This window comes from Haliotis asinina, chromosome 5 (assembly GCF_037392515.1).
Source record: "Haliotis asinina isolate JCU_RB_2024 chromosome 5, JCU_Hal_asi_v2, whole genome shotgun sequence".
NCBI classification, from domain to species: domain Eukaryota; kingdom Metazoa; phylum Mollusca; class Gastropoda; order Lepetellida; family Haliotidae; genus Haliotis; species Haliotis asinina.
This window is the reverse complement of record NC_090284.1, coordinates 17,254,012-17,278,790: the sequence shown is the minus strand read 5'-3', so window position 1 is coordinate 17,278,790 and position 24,779 is coordinate 17,254,012. Positions and strand designations below refer to the sequence as shown.

At 39.8% G+C, this 24,779-nt stretch overlaps 1 protein-coding gene across 2 annotated transcripts; it reads left to right on the top strand.

The window, feature by feature from the left end:
* LOC137283632 (uncharacterized) lies at window positions 1-24,712 on the top strand. 2 transcript variants are annotated; one of them, XM_067815227.1, is made up of 15 exons: window positions 1-415; window positions 4,924-5,204; window positions 6,904-7,058; window positions 8,345-8,478; window positions 8,990-9,143; window positions 11,811-12,210; window positions 12,702-13,013; window positions 13,762-13,996; window positions 14,544-14,758; window positions 16,035-16,272; window positions 16,975-17,177; window positions 18,488-19,541; window positions 20,387-20,507; window positions 21,404-21,618; window positions 23,369-24,712. In XM_067815227.1, the coding sequence occupies exons 1-15, from the start codon at window positions 112-114 to the stop codon at window positions 23,767-23,769; spliced, it is 4,422 nt and encodes a 1,473-aa protein (XP_067671328.1). In that variant the 5' UTR covers window positions 1-111; the 3' UTR covers window positions 23,770-24,712. The 2 variants fall into 2 exon arrangements, with proteins under 2 accessions (XP_067671328.1, XP_067671327.1); XM_067815226.1 differs by having other exon boundaries at window positions 18,485-19,541.
* Window positions 24,713-24,779: the final 67 nt, after the last annotated feature.

Below are 24,779 nucleotides of genomic sequence, written 5' to 3'. Positions count from 1 at the left end.
GTCCTATTTCAAGATGGTGGTCGCAAGGCTGAGGCGGTACTGCTGCCTCTAAAATTCGATACCCTTGATAGAGTACATATTGGTGAAATTTGACAGAAAGACCAGTGCACAATGAAGAGGACCCCCAAAAAGGATGGAAGGGGGCATATTTTGAAAGGACACATAAATCTGTCTACTGTTTATTTATATTTGAAGAGCGGTCAATATCCACCAGGATTGTCGGACTGTGACAAACGAGCGGTCAGGAAAAGAGCCAAATCGTTCTCTCTTACTGGGGATGACTTGTATTTCATCGAGCAGTGGAAAAAGTCGAATGCCGAGGATGACAACTCCAAGCAGAGCGTCCCACGGAAGGTCCTCATCAGCGAGGAGGAACGACGCAAAACGGTGTTGGAGGCACATATTGACCCGGAAGGTGCGGTGACAAATCGAATCTGCTTCCGTTTTATCCGGGGGTTTGAAATTTAATGATGAACTGTGAAAAAAGGTCACACTTCACTCAAAGACATATGACAGGAATAGTTGGAAATTGTCAAAAACGTCACACATTAAAATCTTGGCATTGGTTTTGGTAACAGAATGAATATAATTTATTCAGGGTTTAAATTGTGATTAATATAGTTTATTAATTAATGATGGAGCTTACATATATTTTCCTTTGAAAAGGGTGTGCTCCAGTTTCTACTTTTCTTAAATAATTCCTAGGAAATGAATGTAAATTATTTTTCAGTTTGTAGAACAAAAGAAACCTGGATGTTAACACAAACTTAACTCAAAAAACCCTGAAACTCATAACGAGCACACACCTCCATTAGTATAATATATTCTAACCATTCATTTCATTAAGGAGAAACAAAATTCCAAGCACTGAAGTATCGATTGAATATTTCTTTGTGAAATATACCTTTGTGTATCGGTGATAGTAATTTTGACACCTTTTACTTGTGTTCAGCACTATTCTCACTAAGGATTAAAGAGTCATATGGGACATACAGACAAAGGCTTTGCAAAAAAGTGGTACAGCTAAAGTGACAATATTTTTATGTGGATTAATGCTTACAAGATATAAAACATGAGGCTATCCATGAACATCAAAATTACTCACAGTAAAAAGAATAAATAACCCATCAGAGGTTTAAGGTAAGTGAACATGGTAACAAATTTGGTAAATATAATGTGAAATGTGAGATAAATGATTTATCACCCGACATGATAGTTTACATTTTGTATTATATTTAACTTCTGCTTGGCAAATTTCTATACACTGTTATAGAGGTAATTGTTAGTAATTGTCAACTCAGACAAGATGCTATTAGATACATAGGTGATTATGCTTGTCGTATGAGGCGACTAATGGGATAGGGTGGTCAGGCTCGCCGACTTGGTTGACACATGTCATTGGTTCCCAATTGCGCAGATCGATGCTCTTGTTGTTGATCACTGGATTGTTTGGTCCAGACATGATTATTTACAGATCGCCGCCATATAGCTGGAATATTGCTAAAACTCAACTCACTCAGTCACTATTAGATACAGTGGAAGCTGGCACTCACTGGGATTTGATAAATAATCCGACAATGTGCTGGATTATAGAGGTGATGACAGATGTACAAGTGATGGATGGGACTGAGATTTTATGTTGGTGTTGACAACTTGCCGGATTGGACATATGCTGGTTTGGACAATTTCTTCAGTATTAAATTCCTATAGAGACACAAGACATTGTTCCACTTAAAAGGAGCATTGATGCGGAGCAATATCCGTGGACGGGTTGTTTCTTTTGTTATTGTTTTTCTACTGTGACTACACGGATGATATCCCAGAATTCGTGACTGGTTCGCGACCACCCATATGTGCAACTGATAGTTTAAGTATAGACTGATCAACAAAGATGAAGTCACTATAATGAAAACAAATGAAACACTTTGATGCTAATCATCTGCCAGTGGTAAAAGAAATGGTCAGGATTGAAAAATAATGTAGTCAGTGTATGTATTAATAGTTTGTCTTATAACCATAATTAGTTTCTTGATGCATTTGTATGTATTTTGAAAGTTATTAAAAAAAACCCCACATGATCGGCTTATACTTATAGTGAATTTATTACGTGACTGTAATATCTAAACATTGTATAGATTGCCAACGTGAATCATATTTCACATACCTGCTATTCGCGGCCTAGTGCATGTTTTCTGTAATACAGATTCTGCTGAATGCTACAATGAATAAATTGAAACAAATTGCAGATATTAAATTTAAAAGAGACTAAAGTTATAGCAAAAATGTCAGGCTATTACCTCGTTCAGGAATGTATCCATCAATATCCACATGCAAGAACAATATTCCATTCATTTGCAGCTGGCATATGATCCTGCTCTATGTCTTGTGTCTTTCAGCAGTCTAATATACAAAAAAGTGACACATCGTTTCAGAATATTTCACACTATAGTCTCATTGGTCCACCTAAGTATAGTGAGATAACTCACCTGTCAACTAATTGCATGATGTTCGCCATTAGTTAGCCAATAATGAGCAATCAATCAGTCAGTGTAGTGGCGGTTAATTCTTTGAAGGAAGGATGTTGTTTTTACATTCACACTTTACAACAGGGTGTAGTCAGTATAGATTAGTAAATCCACACACATAAACACTGCCTTTTGACAAATTAGCTGTGGAAGTAATTAATCAATCAGTGTGTTATCTGTTAATCTTTAGATCGATGTAACTCAGCTGACAAACCCTCTTGCATCACTTACATGCATATATTACATAGCATGCAATACATTTGCCACATCAGACCTTAATTTATAAAGTTGAGTATTTACTCCAGACAAGAGAAATGCCAAATGGGCACCTGTCGGGTAATCCAAGTGGGGTTACCACTAACTACACCTGTTATAAATTCATTAACTGACCATCAAGTGAATGATGGCAAATAACACATGTAGGTTTATACCATCACGCGGGTTACATCAAGGAAGATGTAATCTCTGCGTTGCATGCAGCCTGAAAACACTTATGGGCCGAAACTGTTTTTAGAATACCAACGGAACAACACTGTTACATAAGAAATATGTATAGGCATGTGCTGTGTACTTGGGTAAATAGGTATAATCATTTTTTTTCAGAAATTTTCAGATTTCCCTACCAATTCAAATAAATTAATTATGTGTTTTTATAATCATAGATAATAAACCAAGGGCACTGCTACCAAAATTTACATATGATTTTTGCTATGACAGCTGGGCCAGCCCTCAAAACTATCTAAATATAAAGTTTTGCAATCTATTGGACTTATATGAAACAAATGGCCTGCTAGCTACGTGCCTGTAGACATCATATTTTTACATGAAATGATTAAATATCGAGGTCAAAAACACAGAAATAGGATCAAATTGGAACAGTCACTATACCATCCAGGCATCAGAAAAAACTACACTCATGGGATATTTTGTTACAATCAGACAAGGAATACCAGGGATATTTTCAAATAACGGTATGTGATGGTCATGCTCACTGTTTAGGGTGAAGAAATTCTGTGGACAGAAATAATGCGGACAGGAGCCCAGTCCCCGTGTCCGTCACGGTCGAGTGAGCGGGTGCTGACCAATTCGGAGCTTGGTTTCGTAATAAAACCGGTGGCGAGAAACATTATTCGTTCCACGTCAGTGCCCCTTTAAGATGTATGTGACATATCTTTTTTGAGTAGATGTGTGCTATATTCCTTGAACAATGTGATCGCTTCGTATTTAATGTTTTGGATGTAATTAGGATGTTTACATGTTGTTTTCATCCATTATGGATCTACAGATTTCTTATTGGGTACAAAATGATAATGTTTCTGATTGCTAGTTTCTGCCATAGTTTGTGACACCTACACATAAAGCAATCTCTTTTAAAACACAGGTACAGTTTCAATGGCAGATCATCATGTCTCGTGATAACTGAACTCTGATTTCCCATTTTGTCCTCCATATTTGTTATCACTTGTATACCTGCATTCTAGATCGTGTTTCTACCTTTTTTCTCATTGTGCATAATAATGATGTTTGCCAGTTGTTTCAGTCTTAGAGCATTAGTCAAGAACAAATACATCTATGAGGTTGTCTGTACCTTTTTGTTGTGTATGACCAGTGAAGACAAGGGTTAAAATTGAATTTCAGTAGACCATGATTGATGTAAGAGGCGACTAATGGTATCGATGCTCAGATTTGGTCCAGACTTGATTATTCACAGATATAGATGGAATATTGCTGAATGCAGCGTTAAAAAAACAAACAAACCAATTTGAACCAACCAACCAACTTAGTTGTATATCCTTTGTTTTGATTAACAGTTTTGATATTGCACAGTGTAGTGAGAATGCATATTTAGTACCTCAAAGTATTGCAATTTTTAACAAATGTTGAATGTCCAGTTAACATAATAATCATTTCATTATTTCAAAGCTCATATTTTTCTCTTTTATTTTCTCTTTAATTTTTTATGTTGTTATTTGTTTGTACTTTTGTCAAGCTCTGTGATCCAAAACAAATTACTTTCAAATTAATAAAGTATTGTCTATCAATCTGAACAATTCTTATCACCAGTCAAACCAGTAAAAGTTAGAGTCAATGATAAACAAATATGATTCCATGAAGAACAGCCAATCATATTTCACTAGTTTGAATCTGAGAGTTTTTCTCCCTTTAAGCAATTTCCTAAAGAAAATGTAAGAAGATTGTGGTCAGATGTAACATGCCCTGGCAATAAGGTGCCTTAGTCTGAGAGAACTGGTTCCAATCCTGGAACTCAGCCTAAAAAAGTACTAGAATCTGTACTTTGATGAGAAAGTGTAATCTCAAATATGAAGTATATATCACTTGAGACTTTCTAAACAACATTGTGTATTCAAAGAACATAAAAACTAACATTATTCTTCAGGGACTCATTATGGGATTGAAAAGACAACCAATGCAGTCAGCAGTCGGTACTACTGGGTCGGAATTTCCCACATTGTGAGAGACATTATACATAACTGCCCCTACTGCCAAGCATCTCGCAGCAATGTCAATATGTCAATCACACCATCTCTATCACGACTATTTGGCATCAAGCAGGACCCAGAAGATGGGGACAATGACGGCAACACCAGCATGGTCTCAAGCACACCTATACAACTGTTTCAGCCAGACATGGAACCTGCCACTCACTTCTGGGAAAAGGTACGTCTGTCTTTTTTTCTGTCTGTTTGATACTTTGAAATCAGGGATATATATGCATTTTTTTTATGGGTGCCTAGAGCACAAGGTTGCACTTGTACAAAACCATCCATGTGCTAAGGCTGTCATAAGTCTTAGATGATGTTAAGGTATGTGACTTACGTCACCAGAGCTTTACGGTCGCTTTGTACAACGAAAACCCAGGCAAATAATTTTAGTGTGCCAGTGTGGAAATAAGTGTGCCCATATCTTTTGATCCAACTGAAAGCATCACAATTATGCCATTTAATTTATGGTTTAATGTCAGAATAAATGCTGTGTAAACCTGTAAAATTGAGAGCTGGATTTCCTGAACACTGTAATGACTGCAAAGATATTTCATCTTCATATGAACACTATAATGACTGCAAATATATTTCATCTTCGTATTGTCCTTGACTCGTAACCTTACCCAGAAACTATGTTATCACCCCAAATAGGATTTCCCAAACTTCCTGTTATGTGCATTGGTATTTCAATGGCCACACCCATGTTAAGCTGTGAGATTCTTTAGATCATTTTAGTTATGCTGCCATTGAAAATATTTCATCCCTGGCATTTCAATATTTTCTGTGCCAGGGCACACATATTAAGCACCATTTTGATCCCAGGAAATACATACTGTTGGGAATTGATTACAATGACAACGTGATCATTGGTTTAAGAAAGAAGTCAGGGATTGACTGATAATTATATCATCATAGATTCTTTAGATTCTGATTATATCATGCAAATCATGTAAAGTGACAGTAAAAGCAGAATTTAAAACTTCCATGTTATCTTGCTCAAATTTGCAATAGCATACATATAGTTCTTAAGCAGGTATTGCAACTTTGTTAGCATATTTTTATCCCCCCGGCATGTAATGCGGGGGGATATAGTCGACGCCTCGTCTGTCCGTCTGTCTGTCCGTCTGTCTGTAATCATTTTGTTTCCGGAGCATAACTCAGAAACCGTTCAATAATTTTAGACCAAACTTGATAGATATAATGATCTCAACCTATAGTTGTGCCTTTTGCTATTTACAGAGTTTTGGCATTTTTATTTTTTATGTTTTTCCATGGAACATTTTCGTGTTAGTCTCGTGGTGGGGCAGACTTCGTTTCCAGAGCATAACTCAAAAACCGTTGTTAGCATATTTTTTAACTCTTTCACCATGTTTAAACTTCGTAATTTTGTGTAACTTCTCTTGGGGAAGAATAGGTGTTCAGCAGTCTTGACGTGGCATATTCAGTGATTACACTGACTGGAGTCATTTCCTGGTTGCACTCAGACTACACTGTGTAGAATTCTCTTGATAATGTAGTCACTGGATCATCAAGTCCTGTCTCAGTTATTCAGAGTGTCATGCATGGCTTACACTTTGCATTAAGCATTTTAACATGTTAAACAGCTAAATAAACAAATTTATGTTTTTCATTTCCAGTTATTGCTCAGTGTATTGACACACATTAGCCACTTACCCAAGTGAAGTAGTTTGTTCATAATCGTCTCTGTTCACCCAGCAGAAAAGGGTACCCGGTGGTAGTCACGTGAATTAATCTTTTGGGTGCATCACAAGCAACAGTAACAGTGGTGTGAAGTTACTATATTAGTGGTCATATTGTCATTAGAACCACTTTCATACCTAGCCAGATGTAATCATATATATTGTGTTCACCAGGTGGAGCTGCAGATCCTCGGCCCGTACATGAGCGGGAGGCGGTGGCTGTATGTCGCCGTCTGCCTCGATATCTACTCCCTGTGGCCAGAGGTGACCACACTGGCCGACAAGTCAGCACCAGCCATCACCCACTTCCTGCTCAACCTGATCTGTCGGTAAGTATCTACGCTGGACGTGATGATTATAGATAAAACATGATGTACCTGTTGTATGTTCAGTGATTCTTGTTACCAGGATCATGGAAAAGTGCACATCAGTCAAAGGACTGTTTGCTAAAGTCTGTTAACCATATTCCCATGCTTGTTGTAAGAGGTGCCTAATTGGGATCGGGTGGTCAGGCTGACTGACTTTTTTGGCACAAGTGATCATATCGCAAAAGCGTAGATCAATGCTCATGCTGTTGATCACTGGATTGTCTGGTCCAGACTTGCGTATTTGCAGACCACCCCCATATGGCTACAATATTGCTGAGTGCAGCAGAACATTAAACTCACTTACTCAGGATAACAACGGTCTGAGAAGAGTTTGGTCCCTTAGTTGTGCTGCAATCTGCCGATTGGCTTTAATAATATATTTGACCTGATTGTGATTCAAAGCTCCATATTCATGTTTACTGGTTCACTTAGGTAGTTTTACCAGTTTTAACCTGAGTTACTTCAAATCACACACAGTTTTTGAAAGTAAATGTAAAAGATTTATGATAAATGTCCTCAGTGTCATTGAAGCTCTGTTTAAAAGAAAATTTAATAGATGGTCATTGATAAATCATCTTTGGTGTTTCACTTCTAATTCAAGACATTTACTTCATTCATATGAACATATTTTGAACATGTTGCATGTGCAAAAGAATTTTCACTACCATTGTTTGTCCGCAGTGGAAAACGTATCTGTGACGAAGTGTTTTCCAATTAACTCTGGATGAACCATGATTTATACTTCCATACACAACAGAGTTGTAAATACTGAAGCGATAGAGCATTCAAAACAAAAAATGTTGTACAAAAACTAAGAGTCAATCCGCTGACTTAAGTGTTTTTTCTCATTTTTACATAGTGTGTCCTGAAGTGTTAACCATCATCATTGTGTTTGTTGCCTGTCCAAACGCCCTTGTCCATCTTAAGTTGTGAGACTGAAAAACAGTTTGATGGGGTGCCAAAATTGGTTTTGAATCAGTTGATTTCATCCAAACTTATCACAGTTTCCATTCAAAGAATCATGGGGAGTGTTATTTTTCTCATTTCAGTCGTGCTGCTGGGACACATTGAACAGTTTTCGTCCATGCCCTTTCAGTATCATTCATGCTGACTTGAATGTTTTATCACTTCTGTACACAGTATGTTAAGGTGAATGTTATCTCTGTGCTGAGATCAGGTTTGTGATCACACTGATGCTAAACCATGTAAAAATGTGCACACTGGACTTTGACAGAACTGTTTTGTAGCTATGGTGTGATGAAGAGTGTCATCCTGCGAGAAAATGATTCCACAAAGTTCAGTGACCTCCACATCCGATCTGATCTGTTGAGCAAGGTCGGCATTGACCTTGACCTTGAGAACTTTGTTGTTTCTGAGACAAGTGAGTAACACTAACAGTATGAAAACCCTCAAGTCTGTATGTTGATATGCAGTTCTGTGTGTCAACCAGTGATCTTCTATATTAATTTGTGCACCTATAAGACCCTCTGGTCCTGTGTGTCTATCTCTGATACTGCATGTCACACCTGTTACTCTGCACGCTTTTTCAGGATGTAATAACTTTGAGGATAGCAAAGTTTGTTCAAGACATTGCTATCTGCTCTTCGTTATTGTCCTAAGTATTGTTGTTGGGGTGCTTCCTTTATCAACACTGTTTGTACCTTTTTATGTGTGACACACAGTACATATTCGTACCAAATGACCTCAAAGTTTCTTAAATTAAAGTCAGGATAGCTACAGTGCATCTATTTCGGGGAACACTCAAATATTACTGATGTTGCTTTGATAACGGTGTAACGTAAATGTGTAAAGAGTGTCCTTTTATAGATAATACAACAGCAAACTGCTTACAAGGCATCAGGGTTTAACACATGTTTGCTGTGTGTTTGTAGAGGATGTGTGGGAAGACTTGGAAAACTCCATCACCACGTTCATCTCAAGTGAGCCAGATACATGGAGTCAGTGCCTGGAGATTTGTCTAATGCCACATCGAGTGTCTCGTCCCCAGCGGGCAGAATATACACCAGCATACTTAGCTCATGGAAGGTAGGTAGACATAGGCAGTACATAAAACGGTAGATACCCCAGTTTCTTATTGGCACATACAGATACATACAGATTCATATGGGCACATACAGCTTCAGTCATTCATATGGACACATACAGCTTCAGTCATTCATATGGGCAATTACAGATTCAGTCATTCATATGGGCACATACAGATTCAATCATTCATATGGGCACATACAGCTTCAGTCATTCATATGGGCACATACAGCTTCAGTCATTCATATGGGCACATACAGCTTCAGTCATTCATATGGGCACATACAGCTTCAGTCATTCATATGGGCACATACAGCTTCAGTCATTCATATGGGCACATAAAGATTCAGTCATTCATATGGGCACATACAGCTTCAGTCATTCATATGGGCACATACAGCTTCAGTCATTCATATGGGCACATACAGATTCAATCATTCATATGGGCACATACAGCTTCAGTCATTCATATGGGCACATACAGCTTCAGTCATTCATATGGGCACTTACAGCTTCAGTCATTCATATGGGCACATACAGATTAAATCATTCATATGGGCACATACAGCTTCAGTCATTCATATGGGCACATAAAGATTCAGTCATTCATATGGGCACATAAAGATTCAGTCATTCATATGGGCACATACAGCTTCAGTCATTCATATGGGTACATACAGATTCAATCATTCATATGGGCACATACAGCTTCAGTCATTCATATGGGCACATATAGCTTCAGTCATTCATATGGGCACATACAGCTTCAGTCATTCATATGGGCACATACAGCTTCAATCATTCATATGGGCACGTACAGATTCAATCATTCATATGGGCACTTATAGTATTCCCAGAAATTATTGAGAATCATGTTGAGTCATGTAACTCATTACGTTTATTAACTTCTGGCGTTTTACTTACATAAACATGTTAAAACATCATCCTTTTACAGTCTCAGTCTTGTTTTAGTACTTTGTTAAACCTCCTCGCCCAGCAATGCATGCCTGAATACGCCTAGGCACACTACCCATCAAAGTTTGTAGGTAATCGTGTGACAGGGTATCCCAATATTGGACCACCTCGGCCTTCATATCTTCAATATTTCTCAGTCCCTTTTGGTTTATTCTGTCCTTCATGACTCCCCACACATTCTCAATTGGGTTTAGGTCTGGGCTGTAACGGGGCCAGTCTAAAACTTGAACATTTTCGCCCGACAACCACTGTTTTGTGTAGCGCGCAGTGTGTTTTGGGTCATTATCATGCTGGAAAATCCAATCATCTTCATACAATGTTTGTGCTGTCGGAAGAAGGTGACCATTTAGAATGTCAACGTATCTTTCTTTTGTCAAGTTTCCTGTGAAAACACACAATGGCGTCACTCTGCGAGCCGATATGCCACCCCACATGTGAAACTTCGGGCTATGTTTTGGTCGCTGGTAGATAGGTTTGACAGTATCTTTGGTCCAAATTTTCACACAATTAGGGAAAAGCCAAACAGAACTTTCATCCGAAAAGAAAACATTATCCCAATCTTGATTTTCATGAGCCCGACACCAGTTTAAACGTTTTTCCTTTTGTGCATCTTTCATCAACGGCGAGGGAATTTCACGTTTTTTCACCCAATTAAGTCTCTGTAATTCCTGCCTAACTGTTTCATTGCATACCTGAGGACTTCCTCTGCTAATCATTTCATTTCTGATGTTCTCAACACTTTTCAATTTGCCCCTACTCACAATCTGTCCAAGTCTTCGGCGATCCACAACACTTTATTTCCTAGGCCGACCTGCCCCTGCTTTGTGCTCTATCCCGGTTCCTGTTTGAATATTCTTCAAAGTTTTGTATACTGTAGACAGAGGAATACCATGTCTACAAGCTAACACTTTAGCATCAGCCTCACCCCTTTCAAAATCATCTAGAATGAGCTTTCTTTTCTCTCTTGCTGTAAATTCTGCCATGTCAACACAGGAAGCCGTCTGCTCAGACAAGGGAGATAACTCTTGACGTGATGAGCTACCTTCTAAGCCTTCAAGAGTTGTCTCCCTTATTTAGAATGCTTAGTGCATAGTGAAAGCCCTTTTTCCAATCTTAGCATCATTAGAAAAAAAACAAAGATTTTCTCAATAATTTCTGGGAACACTGTACAGCTTCAGTCATTCATATGGGCACATTCAGATGCAATCATTCACATGGGCACATACAGCTTCAGTCATTCATATGGGCACATACTTAGGGTCACTTACAGATTCATATGGGCGCACACAGATTCATATGGGCAGATAGACTTAATGATACAGATACATAAAGGTACATACAGGTATATACAGGTACATAAAGTGCATAACAATGCATACAGATACATGTATACAGGTATGTAAAGATTCGGGTATGTGTAGTCATCTAGCATACAGATACGTACTGACACACGCAGATACATATGGGTGCAGGCAGATACATACAGGTGCTTGAAAATACAGCTACATAGCACACACATGTACAGACACATAGAGATATATTCAGGTACATGCAGATACATACAGGTTACATGTTTCCATCTTGATGACTAACTTAATTGAATTTTGTCTTTTGAAGTGTGTTAATATTATGTTTTGTGAATTGGTGCATATTGTAAGAGATGTTTCATGTTTTTATTCTCCTTGGTTTCAGAGAGTTTAATCTACCTGTAGAACTGTCTCACCAAGATACTAACACATACATAGACGTCAACACAACAAGCAAGCAGAAAGAGGAGACCACAGCCAGTCTGATGGAGGTGCATTGTGGATACAGGGACAGTCTGCGGACTGTCAACACTCATCATCGCCTGTCATCTGTTGCTGCAGGCACAACTCCTTATGTGGCCTGTATTGAACCTGGACATGCATTCCCTGTCATCAAAGTTGCAAGTGTCACCGTCACTGGGGATGAAGCGGAGAAGTACAAGGAGAAGGATGCCAGGGCACTTCCCAGGAACACCCAGGTGAAGACAGTGTCTGTCGCTCCGTCCAAACCACTAGAGAAGGGGCAGAAGCGACTGGTTGTCGTGTCTGTCACGGAGAGACATCTTGTAAGTAGTGTGGCAAGCGAGTGTGTGAGTGAGTGAGTGCATCTCTGCTTCTGTCATGACAGTGACACTGTCTATGTGCATCTGTCAGCAGGAGACTAGACACACACTCATAGGTTTGACTGGTCCAGAGGGTGAATGAGTGAATGAATACATGACTGCATATTTATTTATGTGACACAACCTACATGATTAGTATGTGTCTTCTAACATGTTTAAAGTGATCACAGCCATGGCAACTCCAGACAATGGATGGGTGGGTTGATTTATAGTGAGCGAGTGAGTTAGGTTTTATGCCGGTTTTAGCAATATACCAGCCCTATCATGGTAGGGGACATCAGAATGGGCTTCAGGAGTCAGTTGATAGGTTGGTGACAGTCCATTACTTTCTTTTGTATACTCATCAACTAAATCACTGACAAGATTATCTCATGTCTTAGTCGTAATTTCACCCGACCTTCACATGTCCTGATTGGGTCATTTTATGTGTTAAGAGGGAAAAAGACGATGAGTCCATTGTGACAGATGCAGCTTCTATGAAGATGGAGCAGGACGACAGCTACATCGACGATGGAGCGATACCCACCCAAGACATGGACCCTGACTACACCTCCACCCCAAGCTTGCGTAGAAGTCGGAGACAGGAAAAGCAGACGTCACTCCAACAATCAGACAGAGTGACGCGGAGGTCGGGCAGGAAGGCCTTGCTGACTCCGATTGCAAAGACACCTGAGGAGGGTCAGTCTCAAGTAGACCATCCTGTGGATAGAGTATGTTCTTCTGGGATGCATGGCCTGGGATTTGGGGTAAGTCCTTGGGGCCAGAGAGTTTGTTTATTGTTGTAACATCATCATGAGTGAAGTAACAGTGTTCTATTATTGTTTTATGTCTGTTAGGGTTTTATCTAGACATGACAAGACACAAGATGCTAGTCAGTTTTTCCAAATATGTATTCAGTTTTCCAACTTCATATGGTGGTGGGTGGTCCCAGGGCAGCACAGAGACCATGAAGCAGGGGAAAATTCATTGCAGAAATTAGTTGGTGGGTGACTATTTGGCAGCTTGATTCCTGAGAGTTTTGAGGCTTCAGTTTTGCCTTATACTGACGCATACATAGCACATGCAGTGACTCCTTATACAAAACATTGTCCAGAATTAGCCTCCAGTTATCCAGCACTGAGTGAGTACGTGAAAAGATGAGATAATAACTGGACAGTTACCTTAGAACCCAATGGACAGTTAGGGGTTGTATACTCCCAAGTAACATGAGGATAAAAATCTGCTGATTTAGTAAGTGGATAAAAGTCCTAGCTTTTTAGCATGTTCTAGTTTTATGCATGGATTTGGCACTTTTTTCACAATGTTAAAATGGCTTTTTTTAACTCAGATGTTTTACTGAGAGATGAAAATATTACTTTTCAAGAAAAGAATGCAGTGAAATGTTTGAAAGACTTCTTGTGTTCAATCCAGTAATATATTTATCAGCCAATCAGATTGATGCATACTCATCTGTTTGATTAATATGTTTTAATCTCGGACTAACTTGCTCCTCAGATGGAAGATCTGGATGCGTATTACTCAGCTCTGGAACAGTACAAGGTTAATGGCAAGTACCCCGACGGCTTCACTATCCACCAGAAACGTGTTCTGCGCAAGATCAGCCAGAGTTACTTCCTCCTGGATGGTGTGCTGTACTACCTCCAAGGGGCCAAGGGCAAGAAGAAAGTGGTCATCAAGACAGCAACACAGAGACTGGCACTGCTTAGACGGGCACATGTCTCAGACAGAGGTAATGTTAGGATAGTGTTTCCCCTAGGCACATTTAGGAGGGCGCAGCGCCCTGCCCTTTGACTTTTGCGCCCTGCCCTTTTTATTTTGCACCCTGCCCTGTTTTGCCTCAATCGCAGTCGTTTACTATGATGAGTGTGTATTTTCCAGATTTGAAATGCTTTTTTCAAATTCTAATCTTAAAATACAAACTGGGAAGAGTGAAAACAAACTTTAGAATTGAAATTATAAGACAATTTGATGTTTTTTTAAATAATCCTCACCAACATGCTCTTTAAGGTTATGAAGTGCCCCATGATTCTTTGAAATATTCCTGAGAAAGGTAATGTTAGGAATATCTCTGACACAGGTAACATTAGGAATATTTCTGACAAAGGTAATGTTAGGAATATTTCTGACACAGGTAAAGTTAGGAATATTTCTGAGAAAGGTAATGTCAGGAATATTTCTGATTAAGGTTATGTCAGGAATATTTCTGAGAAAGGTCATGTTAGGAATATCACTCTCACACGTTCACCAGTACTGTTACATCTGACTTCTTTTTGTAGGGACTCATGTATGTCGAACCAAAGTGATCGACCGACTTGATTCATGGAATACATACTGGAAGGGTCTGACATTAGATTGTGAAGCATTTGTTCGTGCATGCCCGTCTTGCGATCATGGCAAGGAGAGGACACGATCAGACCTCAACACGACACTCAAACGGGCAGATGTTACCATGGACGAAGATGACCTTGACATTGACATGGATGTATCAGGAGTAAGCAGACAACATATCATCTTAGATTTCTGACCCTATTATCCATGAAACAAACTTAAGCCCAAATTTTGACTTAAGTGAGAGCTTTTACTGAAATTTGAGAAAACAGTGGAAAAAATGCATTTCCCGGAATAAACTGAAATCAGTATTGAACTTAGTAGACTGTCTGAGTGTAGTGGAAAGGTTACTTCAGTTTTGAGGGCATTTTCGTCTTAGAAATGTGACTGAGTTAGAAACTCAACTGTTTCAAATTGTTGAACTCGGTTAGAAATTCGAGAAAACAGGTCCTGTTCAGATTAGGATGATGTTAGAACAATTTCACCATTAATTACATTTCAATCAATATCAGTCCATATCTTGAAAGAAACAGAAATTGAGCTGCAGCTATAATGAACTAAAAGATCACTAATTTATATCCATTCTAGCCATAACTTGTTTCAGGATTTTTGACTAAAATATAGAGCAAGTGGTTAGGACTTAAAACATAGTTAAACATTGTATAGGATAGCAAACACACTGAAAAATATATGTAGAAACAAAGGTTTTCTCATCAAACTTTCCTTCCTCTTAGTCTGGAGGACCATGATGACCCAGTGCCATAAGCCTGCTTAGCCCAGATTGGATATATAGGTCTGTCAGCATCAGCCCTGTGCTTGTCGGTTTATCCAAAGTTGTAAATATCTGCAATCTCACTTGCAATTTCTCAATTTTGATTTGTCTGATGATATGATATGGATTGTATGGTCCAGACTGGATTATTTGCAGACCGCCACCATATAGCTGGAATATTGCTGAGTGCAGTGTAAAACTAAACTCACACACTCACCTACTTTGTGTGTAGTAAGGAGCAGCATTTGAAATAATCGCTGGCCCAGAGGCCCAGTTCAAGTTGTTATTGCATCGGACTGGCAGTTCCAAATATTTGCTGGCCCTTGTGGCCTTCAGTAAATTATTTTGTTGTTTTTTAAAACTTTAATGTTTACCATACATATTTTTTCTATATTGATGTTCAGGAATCATGCATGATGCATCATGCTACAATAACAGTTTCACTTCCTGGTATTTAAGTGCTTGGCACAATGGAATGTCAGCACAAGTCTTCAACACATAAAAAACATGAAACGTAAACTCTGCGCCATGGGCTTTTCGCTGATTGTGACAGCAGGCCCTGATGGCCACTGGCAAATTTAAGTGTTGCAAACACTGGTATGGATCACATTGCCCTTGAGGCAGATGTTGTGTACAAAATGCCTTGTAACATGTATCTGTGTATCAGGACACAGACGATGGAGGGGAGGAGAACTATGAGGACCTGTTGGAGTATCTCAAGAAGCAGAAATACCCCCAAAGTTGCAGCAAGAACTTCAAGTCCAGTCTGAGGAGGAAGAGCAAGAGCTTTGTGCTGATAGACTCTGTGCTGCACTATGTCTCCAGACATGGCAGCGAGGAGCAGCCAAGACGAGTTCTCATCACAGAGGAAGAACGGACACAGGCCATCAGAGAGTCCCACTCAGGTAGGAATCATCTAGTTTTAAGATAAGTGCCAATAGATGATGAAGGGAAGGGGAGGAAAGTAATTGTATAAGATATATAGGAGTAGATTTCAAATCAAGTGAAGCTGAGCAATACTGGTTGACGAATTTGATATTCACCCAGCAGTAAGTGGGTACCCAGTAGGATCAGATGGTAATGGTTCTCCACCTTACAGTGCCTCATAGGTACCTTGGGTTCTTCACTTGGGTCACCTTTGTACAATTATTATTATGATTGTTATGATCTCAAGATTGTGTGGTCATTAATGTGGATAAACAAAACTCTCCTATTGACGTTGTAGTTTTCATTGTATAATTTCTGTTACTCTTGACAAACAGTAATATATGAGATGATTGTGATAAAAGAATCTGCATTTAATACCACACTTCATGCATTTTGTTGGTACATTTCATTTCAGTCATTCATGAATGTGCTCAGATAGAATTGCTCTTCAGGAACTCATGCGTGATATATGAAGCCACTTATATAATATTTGTTAGTATATAAGGGAATCAGCTAGTCAAGCTTATTGACTTTAATGCATGTCAGTGTATCCAAATTCCTAACATTGATGGTAGTGATACCAGTCACTGAATTGTCTTTCTGAATGCAACATTAAACAACAAACCTACAAGCAAAGTTGTAACAATTTTCCCATTCATCACACATTGTTGATCCCTCAGAGCATCACTATGGTCGCAACAAGACATACATGTTGGTTCGTGACAAGTTCTACTGGAAAGGAATGACAGAGGACATCACTGACTTTGTAAAGAAGTGTTGCCAGATGGAGGTACGCTGCCACACTGTGGAGGAGGAGCTGGTGAGACGCCGGACACACATGACTGACCGGGTCAACTGGTTCAAGGAGAAGATTGCCAGTCAGGTGAGTTACTTGTGTCTCTAGTGTCTCCATGGGATGAGACAACATGAAATGGGGATGACTGTCAGCTTGCTACCTTGTCCTCTCCAACAAGGTGAAATGGGGTAGACTGTCATCTTGTCACCTTGTCCTCTCCGACAAGGCGAAATGGGATAGAATGTTAGCTTATTACCTTGTCCTCTCTGACAAGGTGAAATGGGGTAGGTGAAATCGGATAGACTGTCAGATTGTCACCTTGTCCTCTCTGACAAGGTGAAATGGGGTAGACTGTCAGCTTGTCACCTTGTCCTCTCCGACAAGGTGAAATGGGGTAGGTGAAATGGGGTAGACTGTCAGATTGTCACCTTGTCCTCTTCGAACAGGTGAAATCGGGATGACTGTCAGCTTGTCACCTTGTCCTCTCCAACAAGGTGAAATGGGGTAGACTGTCATCTTGTCACCTTGTCCTCTCCGACAAGGCGAAATGGGATAGAATGTTAGCTTATTACCTTGTCCTCTCTGACAAGGTGAAATGGGGTAGGTGAAATCGGATAGACTGTCAGATTGTCACCTTGTCCTCTCTGACAAGGTGAAATGGGGTAGACTGTCAGCTTGTCACATTGTCCTCTCCGACAAGGTGAAATGGGGTAGGTGAAATGGGGTAGACTGTCAGATTGTCACCTTGTCCTCTTCGAAAAGGTGAAATCGGGATGACAGTCAGCTTGTCACCTTGTCCTCTCCAACAAGGTGAAATGGGGTAGACTGTCAGATTGTCACCTTGTCCTCTCTGACAAGGTGAAATCGGGATGACTGTCAGCTTGTCACCTTGTCCTCTCCGACAAGGTGAAATCGGGTAGACTGTCAGCTTGTCACCTTGTCCTCTCCAACAAGGTGAAATGGGGTAGACTGTCAGCTTGTCACCTTGTCCTCTCCAACAAGGTGAAATGGGTCTTAACATACGTTATGTTTAGGAGGATGTGGTGCATATTGTGCTTACCTGATTGTATTGTACACAGCAAGATGTAGGGCAGGTTGTACTGACCTGATTGTATTGTGTGCAGGAGCTTGTGGTTCAGATTGTACTGACCTGATTGTATTGTGTGCAGATTGTACTGACCTGATTGTATTGTGTGCAGATTGTACTGACCTGATTGTATTGTGTGAAGGAGGATGTGGTACAGATTGTACTGATCTGATTGTATTGTGTGCAGCAGGATGTGGCACAGGTTGTACTGACCTGATTGTATTGTGTGCAGGTTGTACTGACCTGATTGTATTGTGTGCAGGAGGATGTGGGCCAGGTTGTACTCACCTGATTGTATTGTGTGCAGCAGGATGCTGATCTGTTAGGGGAGAATGTGATGCAGATCCTAATGAAGACTGAACACATGGAAACAGAGGAAGTGGATGATGTCAGTGTTGCGGAGGTGGCAGTAGTGAAAACGCTGGTTGATGTCTCCCAGTCCCACAAGGCACTCCAGGAGATGGAGTCTCCCCAGAATGATGGTGCATCTCAAGGTGGAGCTGAAGGTGCAGCTGAAGGCGGGGTTCAGATGGACAAGAGTGGTCATGAGTCATCACCTCAACAATCAGAAAGAGAAGTGCCTGTTAATGAGGCTAGTGTTGAACCAGGAAATTATGTGATAGATGTGAAGGTGTACAGTGATGTGATGGATTCTCAGGGAACTGCAGCTCAAAGTGTTGTTGTGGAATCGGTAGAGCCACAGAAAGGGGTACCCCAACACGTTCCGTCCAATCAGGAAGCCACCTTGGTGGTGGACGTACAGCCAACCACAAGCAGTCTAGTCAATAACACTCAGGGATTGGATCAGCCCATATCCCATTCCACAAGTACTGTAATTCCGGAACAAGGAATCCCTGTAACCACAACTCAGTCAATATCAGACAGAGTGGACATGGTCATGGTGCCGTATGATCAGTGGAACACTCCGGACCTGAAGATGCTCAGTGAGAGAGTCAGGATGACCAGCCAAGGGGAACGCGTCAGTGTGGAACAGATCCAAGACCAGGAACAGTCTGTGATCCTGTCCAAAGTGAACAACGCCACTATTAGTTCAGGGAATGCTTTTGCGGAGCTTGTGAAAGCCACAGTTGGGGACCTCACTGAGGAGGGAACAGTTGAGAAAGTATCGGAAACTGTGTCAGCGGTGGCATCCATCCCTGATCCCTCCGCGACAGATGGTGCCCAGATGGAAGTGGATGAGGACGAGGATGAGGACTATGCTCAGGAGGAAGATGAGGCTGAGTCTGATGCTGAGAAGGAACTCAAGGATGTTAAATCACAGGTGACATCAGCTCCTAAGAAAACACCCAAATTTACTTGTGAGTTCTGTAACAAGGAGATCAAGGGAGAAGTTAATTTCAAAAGTAAGACTTTTTTCTTATTTCCTGTGATGAGCATAATGATGATTAATAATGACAGTCATAAACATTCAGTAGGGACAGGATTGATAATTAAGCTCTTATATTTTGTATGATTGAATCATAAATATTGCAACTGAGCCAACAATTAACATCAATCACTTGAACCTTTGAAGATCCGGGTTAGAATTGGGCTTCAGCAACCCATACATGTAAAAGGCGACTAATGGGTTCAGGTGGTCAGACTTGCTGACTTGGTTGTCCTTGTATCCTAGGGTATGGATTTTTGAAGCCCTCTTACTGCTAGGCTAGTCTTAAGTGCCATACGTTAACATTAACTTATAACTCTCTTAGCGGTAAGAGAGCTTAAAAACTCTTGGCTTCGAAAATCTTACAGACATGCCAACACTATTTTGGGCCGAAATATAATACTGGAGGTAAAAAAGTGTAATTTGGACCTGAAAGTTTAATACTTGTCTGTCAGTCACTTCGACATGGGGCACCTTCTTATGAAAGTAAGATTCTAGACAGAAATACATGTCACTAATCGTTATGAAGCGCCATGCATCGAAAACTGTTGGCCATGTGACACAAAATACTTAATTCCTTTCAAGTTAATTGGAATGAGCGCAATGCTAAGAGTAAGCAATTCCTATCGGTGTGATGCCATTTCTGAAACTTTGTCCATTGTGAAACACTTCCCTTTATTGACTGTTGTAAAGTGAGTGGAAAAGCATTGTTTTTGCAGATGAAGTGTAATGATGTGATTTAATAGTCAAAATGATGCTGACTTTCTGGCCAGTGCATGAGATGGGTAACTCATCCAATTTGATGTATTTCCCTGTCCCCAGTGCACGTATACAAGCACACCGGCATCAAGCCCTTCACCTGTGATATCTGTCCGAAGAAGTTCAGCAACAATAAGAGTCTGCGCATCCATCTGCGGAAGCACACGGGTGACACTCCGTACCTGTAAGTGTTCATTACGTTGAACCCGTGAACATCCGAATTTGAATTGGTCTTTGGCCTGTGCTTGTGATGAAAGGTGACTTTAGGGATCTCACTTGCGTAGATTGATGTTCATGCTGATGATCACACGATTGCCTGGTCCAAACCCAGTTGTCTAAATACTTCTGCCATAAAGCTGAAATATAGCTGAGTGCAATGTAAAACAACAAAGTCATATTGTTGATATGTGATGTAAATGCAAGAAGATAAGTATTCTTCCTCAGTCAGTTTTTCATGTGGAAAGCTGGATAACTCAAACAGGTTGTGAAGAAATGTTTGGATATTGTACATTAAGTATTATATTATGAGATACCCTTGTGGTTATTGGTAAGGTGACTGTGCCATACTTACAAGGCACCATATCATAGGACATAATAGTATGGCCTGACTGTTGTTCAACATGAGAGCTGACCTATACTGTTCCACTTGAAATTTATGCTGGTTTGCTTGACCAAGGCTACTGCTAAGGGTAGCAATATTGCAGTAATGGTGGTTCTCAATCACTGGAAGCATTTGAGGGTTGTAATTCTGAACCAGTTCTCAGTGCTTCAGTTTGGCTACCAACTGGATCTGAATAAAACTGACCAAAAATAGAAACATACTAAACAGTCAAGTTTGCGCTTCACTAATTTGATGTTGAACTTAGTTAAGTAGTTAATCTCAGGATAAGTGAACTGTGGTTCGTATTAATCCTTTTGATCCTGCTAAAAGTCAGTTGTTTGTGTGTGGCCTGCTGTGGTAAGTGACTGTTCTATAGGGCTGCAAAAATTTGGTTTGATTCATTGAAAATCAAATCTGACACCTTAGTTTCGATTTTCAGTAACCATATCACTATCACAGTTTATGTTGTTGCTTCACAGATGTAATCTATGTGGCAAGGGCTTCTCCCGAGCAACGTCTCTGCGGTACCATCTTAGAGCTCACGAGGAGGGAGGAGGTGTACCTGTGACGTGTGACGAATGTGGACGTGACTTCACCACACCGAGTCGACTAGACAAACACAAAGCCTGCAAACATCCAGTGGAGGCCCCTGTGTTCCAGTGTGCCGACTGTGGCAAAGTTTTCACAGCTCAGAGTGAGTATCTAGCTTCTGTCCCAGATTAGGAGAGAATGAGTGAGTGAGTGAGTTTAGGTTTTCCATGCTTTTAGCAACGTTCCAGCAATTTCACAGCATGGTACACCAGAGATGGGCTTCACACACTGTACCCATGTTAGGAATCAAACATGGGTCTTTGGCAAGATGAGTAAAAGCGGTAATCATTAAACTATCCCGCTGTGAGAGAATTTGATGAGTGAATACTACACATTGTTTGATTGGCATTCTAGAAGTTGGTGAGTCAATAACAGAAGTACTGTTTGGGGACACAAATCATATTGCAGCCTCATAAGTTTCATTATACATGTAGCATTAATGAAGCATGTGACTATATGGATAACAAGCTATTGTTTATTGCATGGAGCAACATCTGGGTGTAGATTCTTACACCGTTATCAAGCTAAGAGTGTATGAGCGGTTTTATTTAACTAATGGTGTAAGAATCTACACCGAAATGTCAGTCACAAGACAAGAAGTAGTTATAATGTTTTCTGAGTTCAAATTATCTCTCTTGGGTGACTCCCAGCTCATAATACTTATATTAAATCTGACAGCAAAGGTAGGATATTTTGGAAAAAACATATATGTTTGGATGCACAGTGCAGATTCTGCTCTTTACTAATAAATTGACCAATAAAAAGAATGTGATTCTGATTACACCTTTTTTAATTTTAGGGTAGGTAGGTAGGATTTTTCTTCTTCGAGTAGCATTTTAGAAGTTGGGAAGCACAATATAGAACTAACTCTATGGATAACAACTTCTTTTATTTGTGTGAGCAAAGTTTCAATACAGATTAACAACGGTACAAGAATCTGTATGGAAACGTCGCAGTCACAAATAAAAGCAGTTGTTATCCATAAAGTTCTTCTCTGTTATAAGGTAGGATATTTTTTTCTCTTTTTTTTCAGAAGTACAAACTCATAGCAATTTGTCAATGTGTAATTGTTTATTCAATCAAGTTTCAGATTGCATGTTTGCAATGCTATCAGATTACAATACTGTATTGTATTGTTATTCAACCACTAGTCGGCATACAGTGTAATCCCTGATCATAAGTATGGTGACTCTACTTGGTGTCTGTAGTATGCATCATACAAAAGACAAAGATAATGCATGTACTTACCTTGCCTGGGGCTTGGCATTGAGTGGAACAATTCGAGAAATATGTGAGTGTTGCTATATCAACTTGGATGCGTCAGTCTCCCATTTTCACTCACTTCACTTAAGGTGAATATTAGAAATTTTGGATCTGGTTTTAACCTGATCCTGACTGAGGTCTTGTTCACGTCTCTGTTACAATCCATTACTATTTTACCCATCAAACATTTAGACTCACCAGTGTAAATGTTGTCGAATATTTCAGGTGATTGTTCGAAACTAGATTTTGCAAAATATTCCATACTGTGATGTATTGTAAAACAAATTTGTAATGTTGAAAACATTGTCATAAGTTCAATAAATGATAAAAAAATCAGTGACATCTGGCAAATTCTCAACAAAACTTTACACCCAAACGTAAACTTAAACTTTTGAAGGCTGGTATATTTTAATGTTGGACACTCGGGCCAAACCTCAACAAACATTTGATCCTTGTCTTGGTTGAATTGCATGTCCTGGGTTCTGGCCTCTTTCATCAACACCAAAGATTCATTCCATAACAAAGTACCATTTTTAACAGATTTCTTGTTTTTCACATAGATATAATAATGAATGTGTTTTCTGTTCCAGGGAGCTTAAAGCGACACATGGTCTCCCATCAAGGAATCCGTCAGTACCAGTGTGAGGTTTGTGGCCGTGGTTTCTTCCGCAAGGAGTATCTCAACAGTCACCTTGCACAACATCCTGAAGCTTTTGATGTCAACAGCGGCCACAAAACAATGAAAAGCAGATCCAAGAAGAAGCCAGTTGTTGTCGACATTGACCCTAACACAGGTTTACAGGTTCAGAATGTGGTTCAGGTGGCAGGGAGCCAGTCTGCTGCCCAGACGTCGGACTCAACAGCCTATGTGTTTCCTCAGGAGAGTGTTCAGTATGAAGTGGAGTGTCTGACAAGCGAGTCAACTCTCACAGAGGCAGACCTTAAAGCTATCCATTTTCTTGCTCAAGCTAGTATACATGGCCAGTTCTGAATGTCAGAACATCCAGCTACGGACTTGATATGAATATTAGAACATCCTGCTGCAGAGATGTTCTCAATATCAGAACACCAAGTGGACAAGTGTGAACATGAGAACATCCAGTTACAGACAAAATGCATGTATCAGAATGTCCAGCTGCAGACTCATTGGACTGGGCTATCATAAATAGCACCTGATAACGATATGTATCATCAAAACATGTGGTATATCAATGACAGGGAAAAAGAGTCAAACCTGCATGCATATTTAAAAATTTGTCATGATGAGGATGAGGTTGAGGATGAGATATAATCAGATACAAACCAATGGATCTCAAATGTTCTGAAATGGCATGTACAGTATATATTACACCGGACAAATGGGACCATTGATAACCGGTTCGTAACATGAAATACCTGATTCATGATAAACATGATAATCAGTCTTTCTAATCAGATATCTAATTAATTGTCATATTTGATCAGGTCTCCATAGGCAGTCATGCTTTTGATGGACAACATATACTGAACAGCAAAAGAAATGCAGCTCTGGCTTTTTTGTCAAGTTTTTAAACAGAAGACATAACCATGAGCTACTTTCATGAGAATTCATTATTTCGAAAACTGAGTTTCTTTTGCTGGTCAGTGGTATCCTTTTTCACAGTGAAAATCACTAACATTTTGTACCTTTTGACGTAGCAGTTGAAATTACGGTAATACTGCTGTGTGTTTAAAGATACTTACCGATACGGGAAGAGATCTTACTCATGAAACATGAGGTGGTCTGAGTGCCAGCATATACACAGGACTTACATTTTGTTATGTTGTTTGTGTAGAATAAAAATACTGGCTACCATCTCCCAAATGCTAAAGGAGTTGTGTTCACGTAATTTTTATCTTACAAAATGCAATAAAATATAAAAATTGAAATAAAGAATAAGAAATGAACATGCAAAGGAGTGAAGTCTTTTATCTTCATCGAACAGAAGATTGTTGTAGAACAGAAACAAAGATGGCTTTGCT

What these genes read in the sequence shown, in the direction of transcription:
- LOC137283632 (XM_067815226.1), top strand. Translation starts at nt 112, where the DNA reads ATGAAGAGGACCCCCAAAAAGGATGGAAGGGGGCATATTTTGAAAGGA. An exon ending in CTTTGTTGTTTCTGAGACAA is followed by an intron (nt 8,479 to 8,989) that starts GTGAGTAACACT and finishes GTGTGTTTGTAG; the next exon opens with AGGATGTGTGGGAAGACTTG. An exon ending in CATCAGAGAGTCCCACTCAG is followed by an intron (nt 16,273 to 16,974) that starts GTAGGAATCATC and finishes TTGATCCCTCAG; the next exon opens with AGCATCACTATGGTCGCAAC.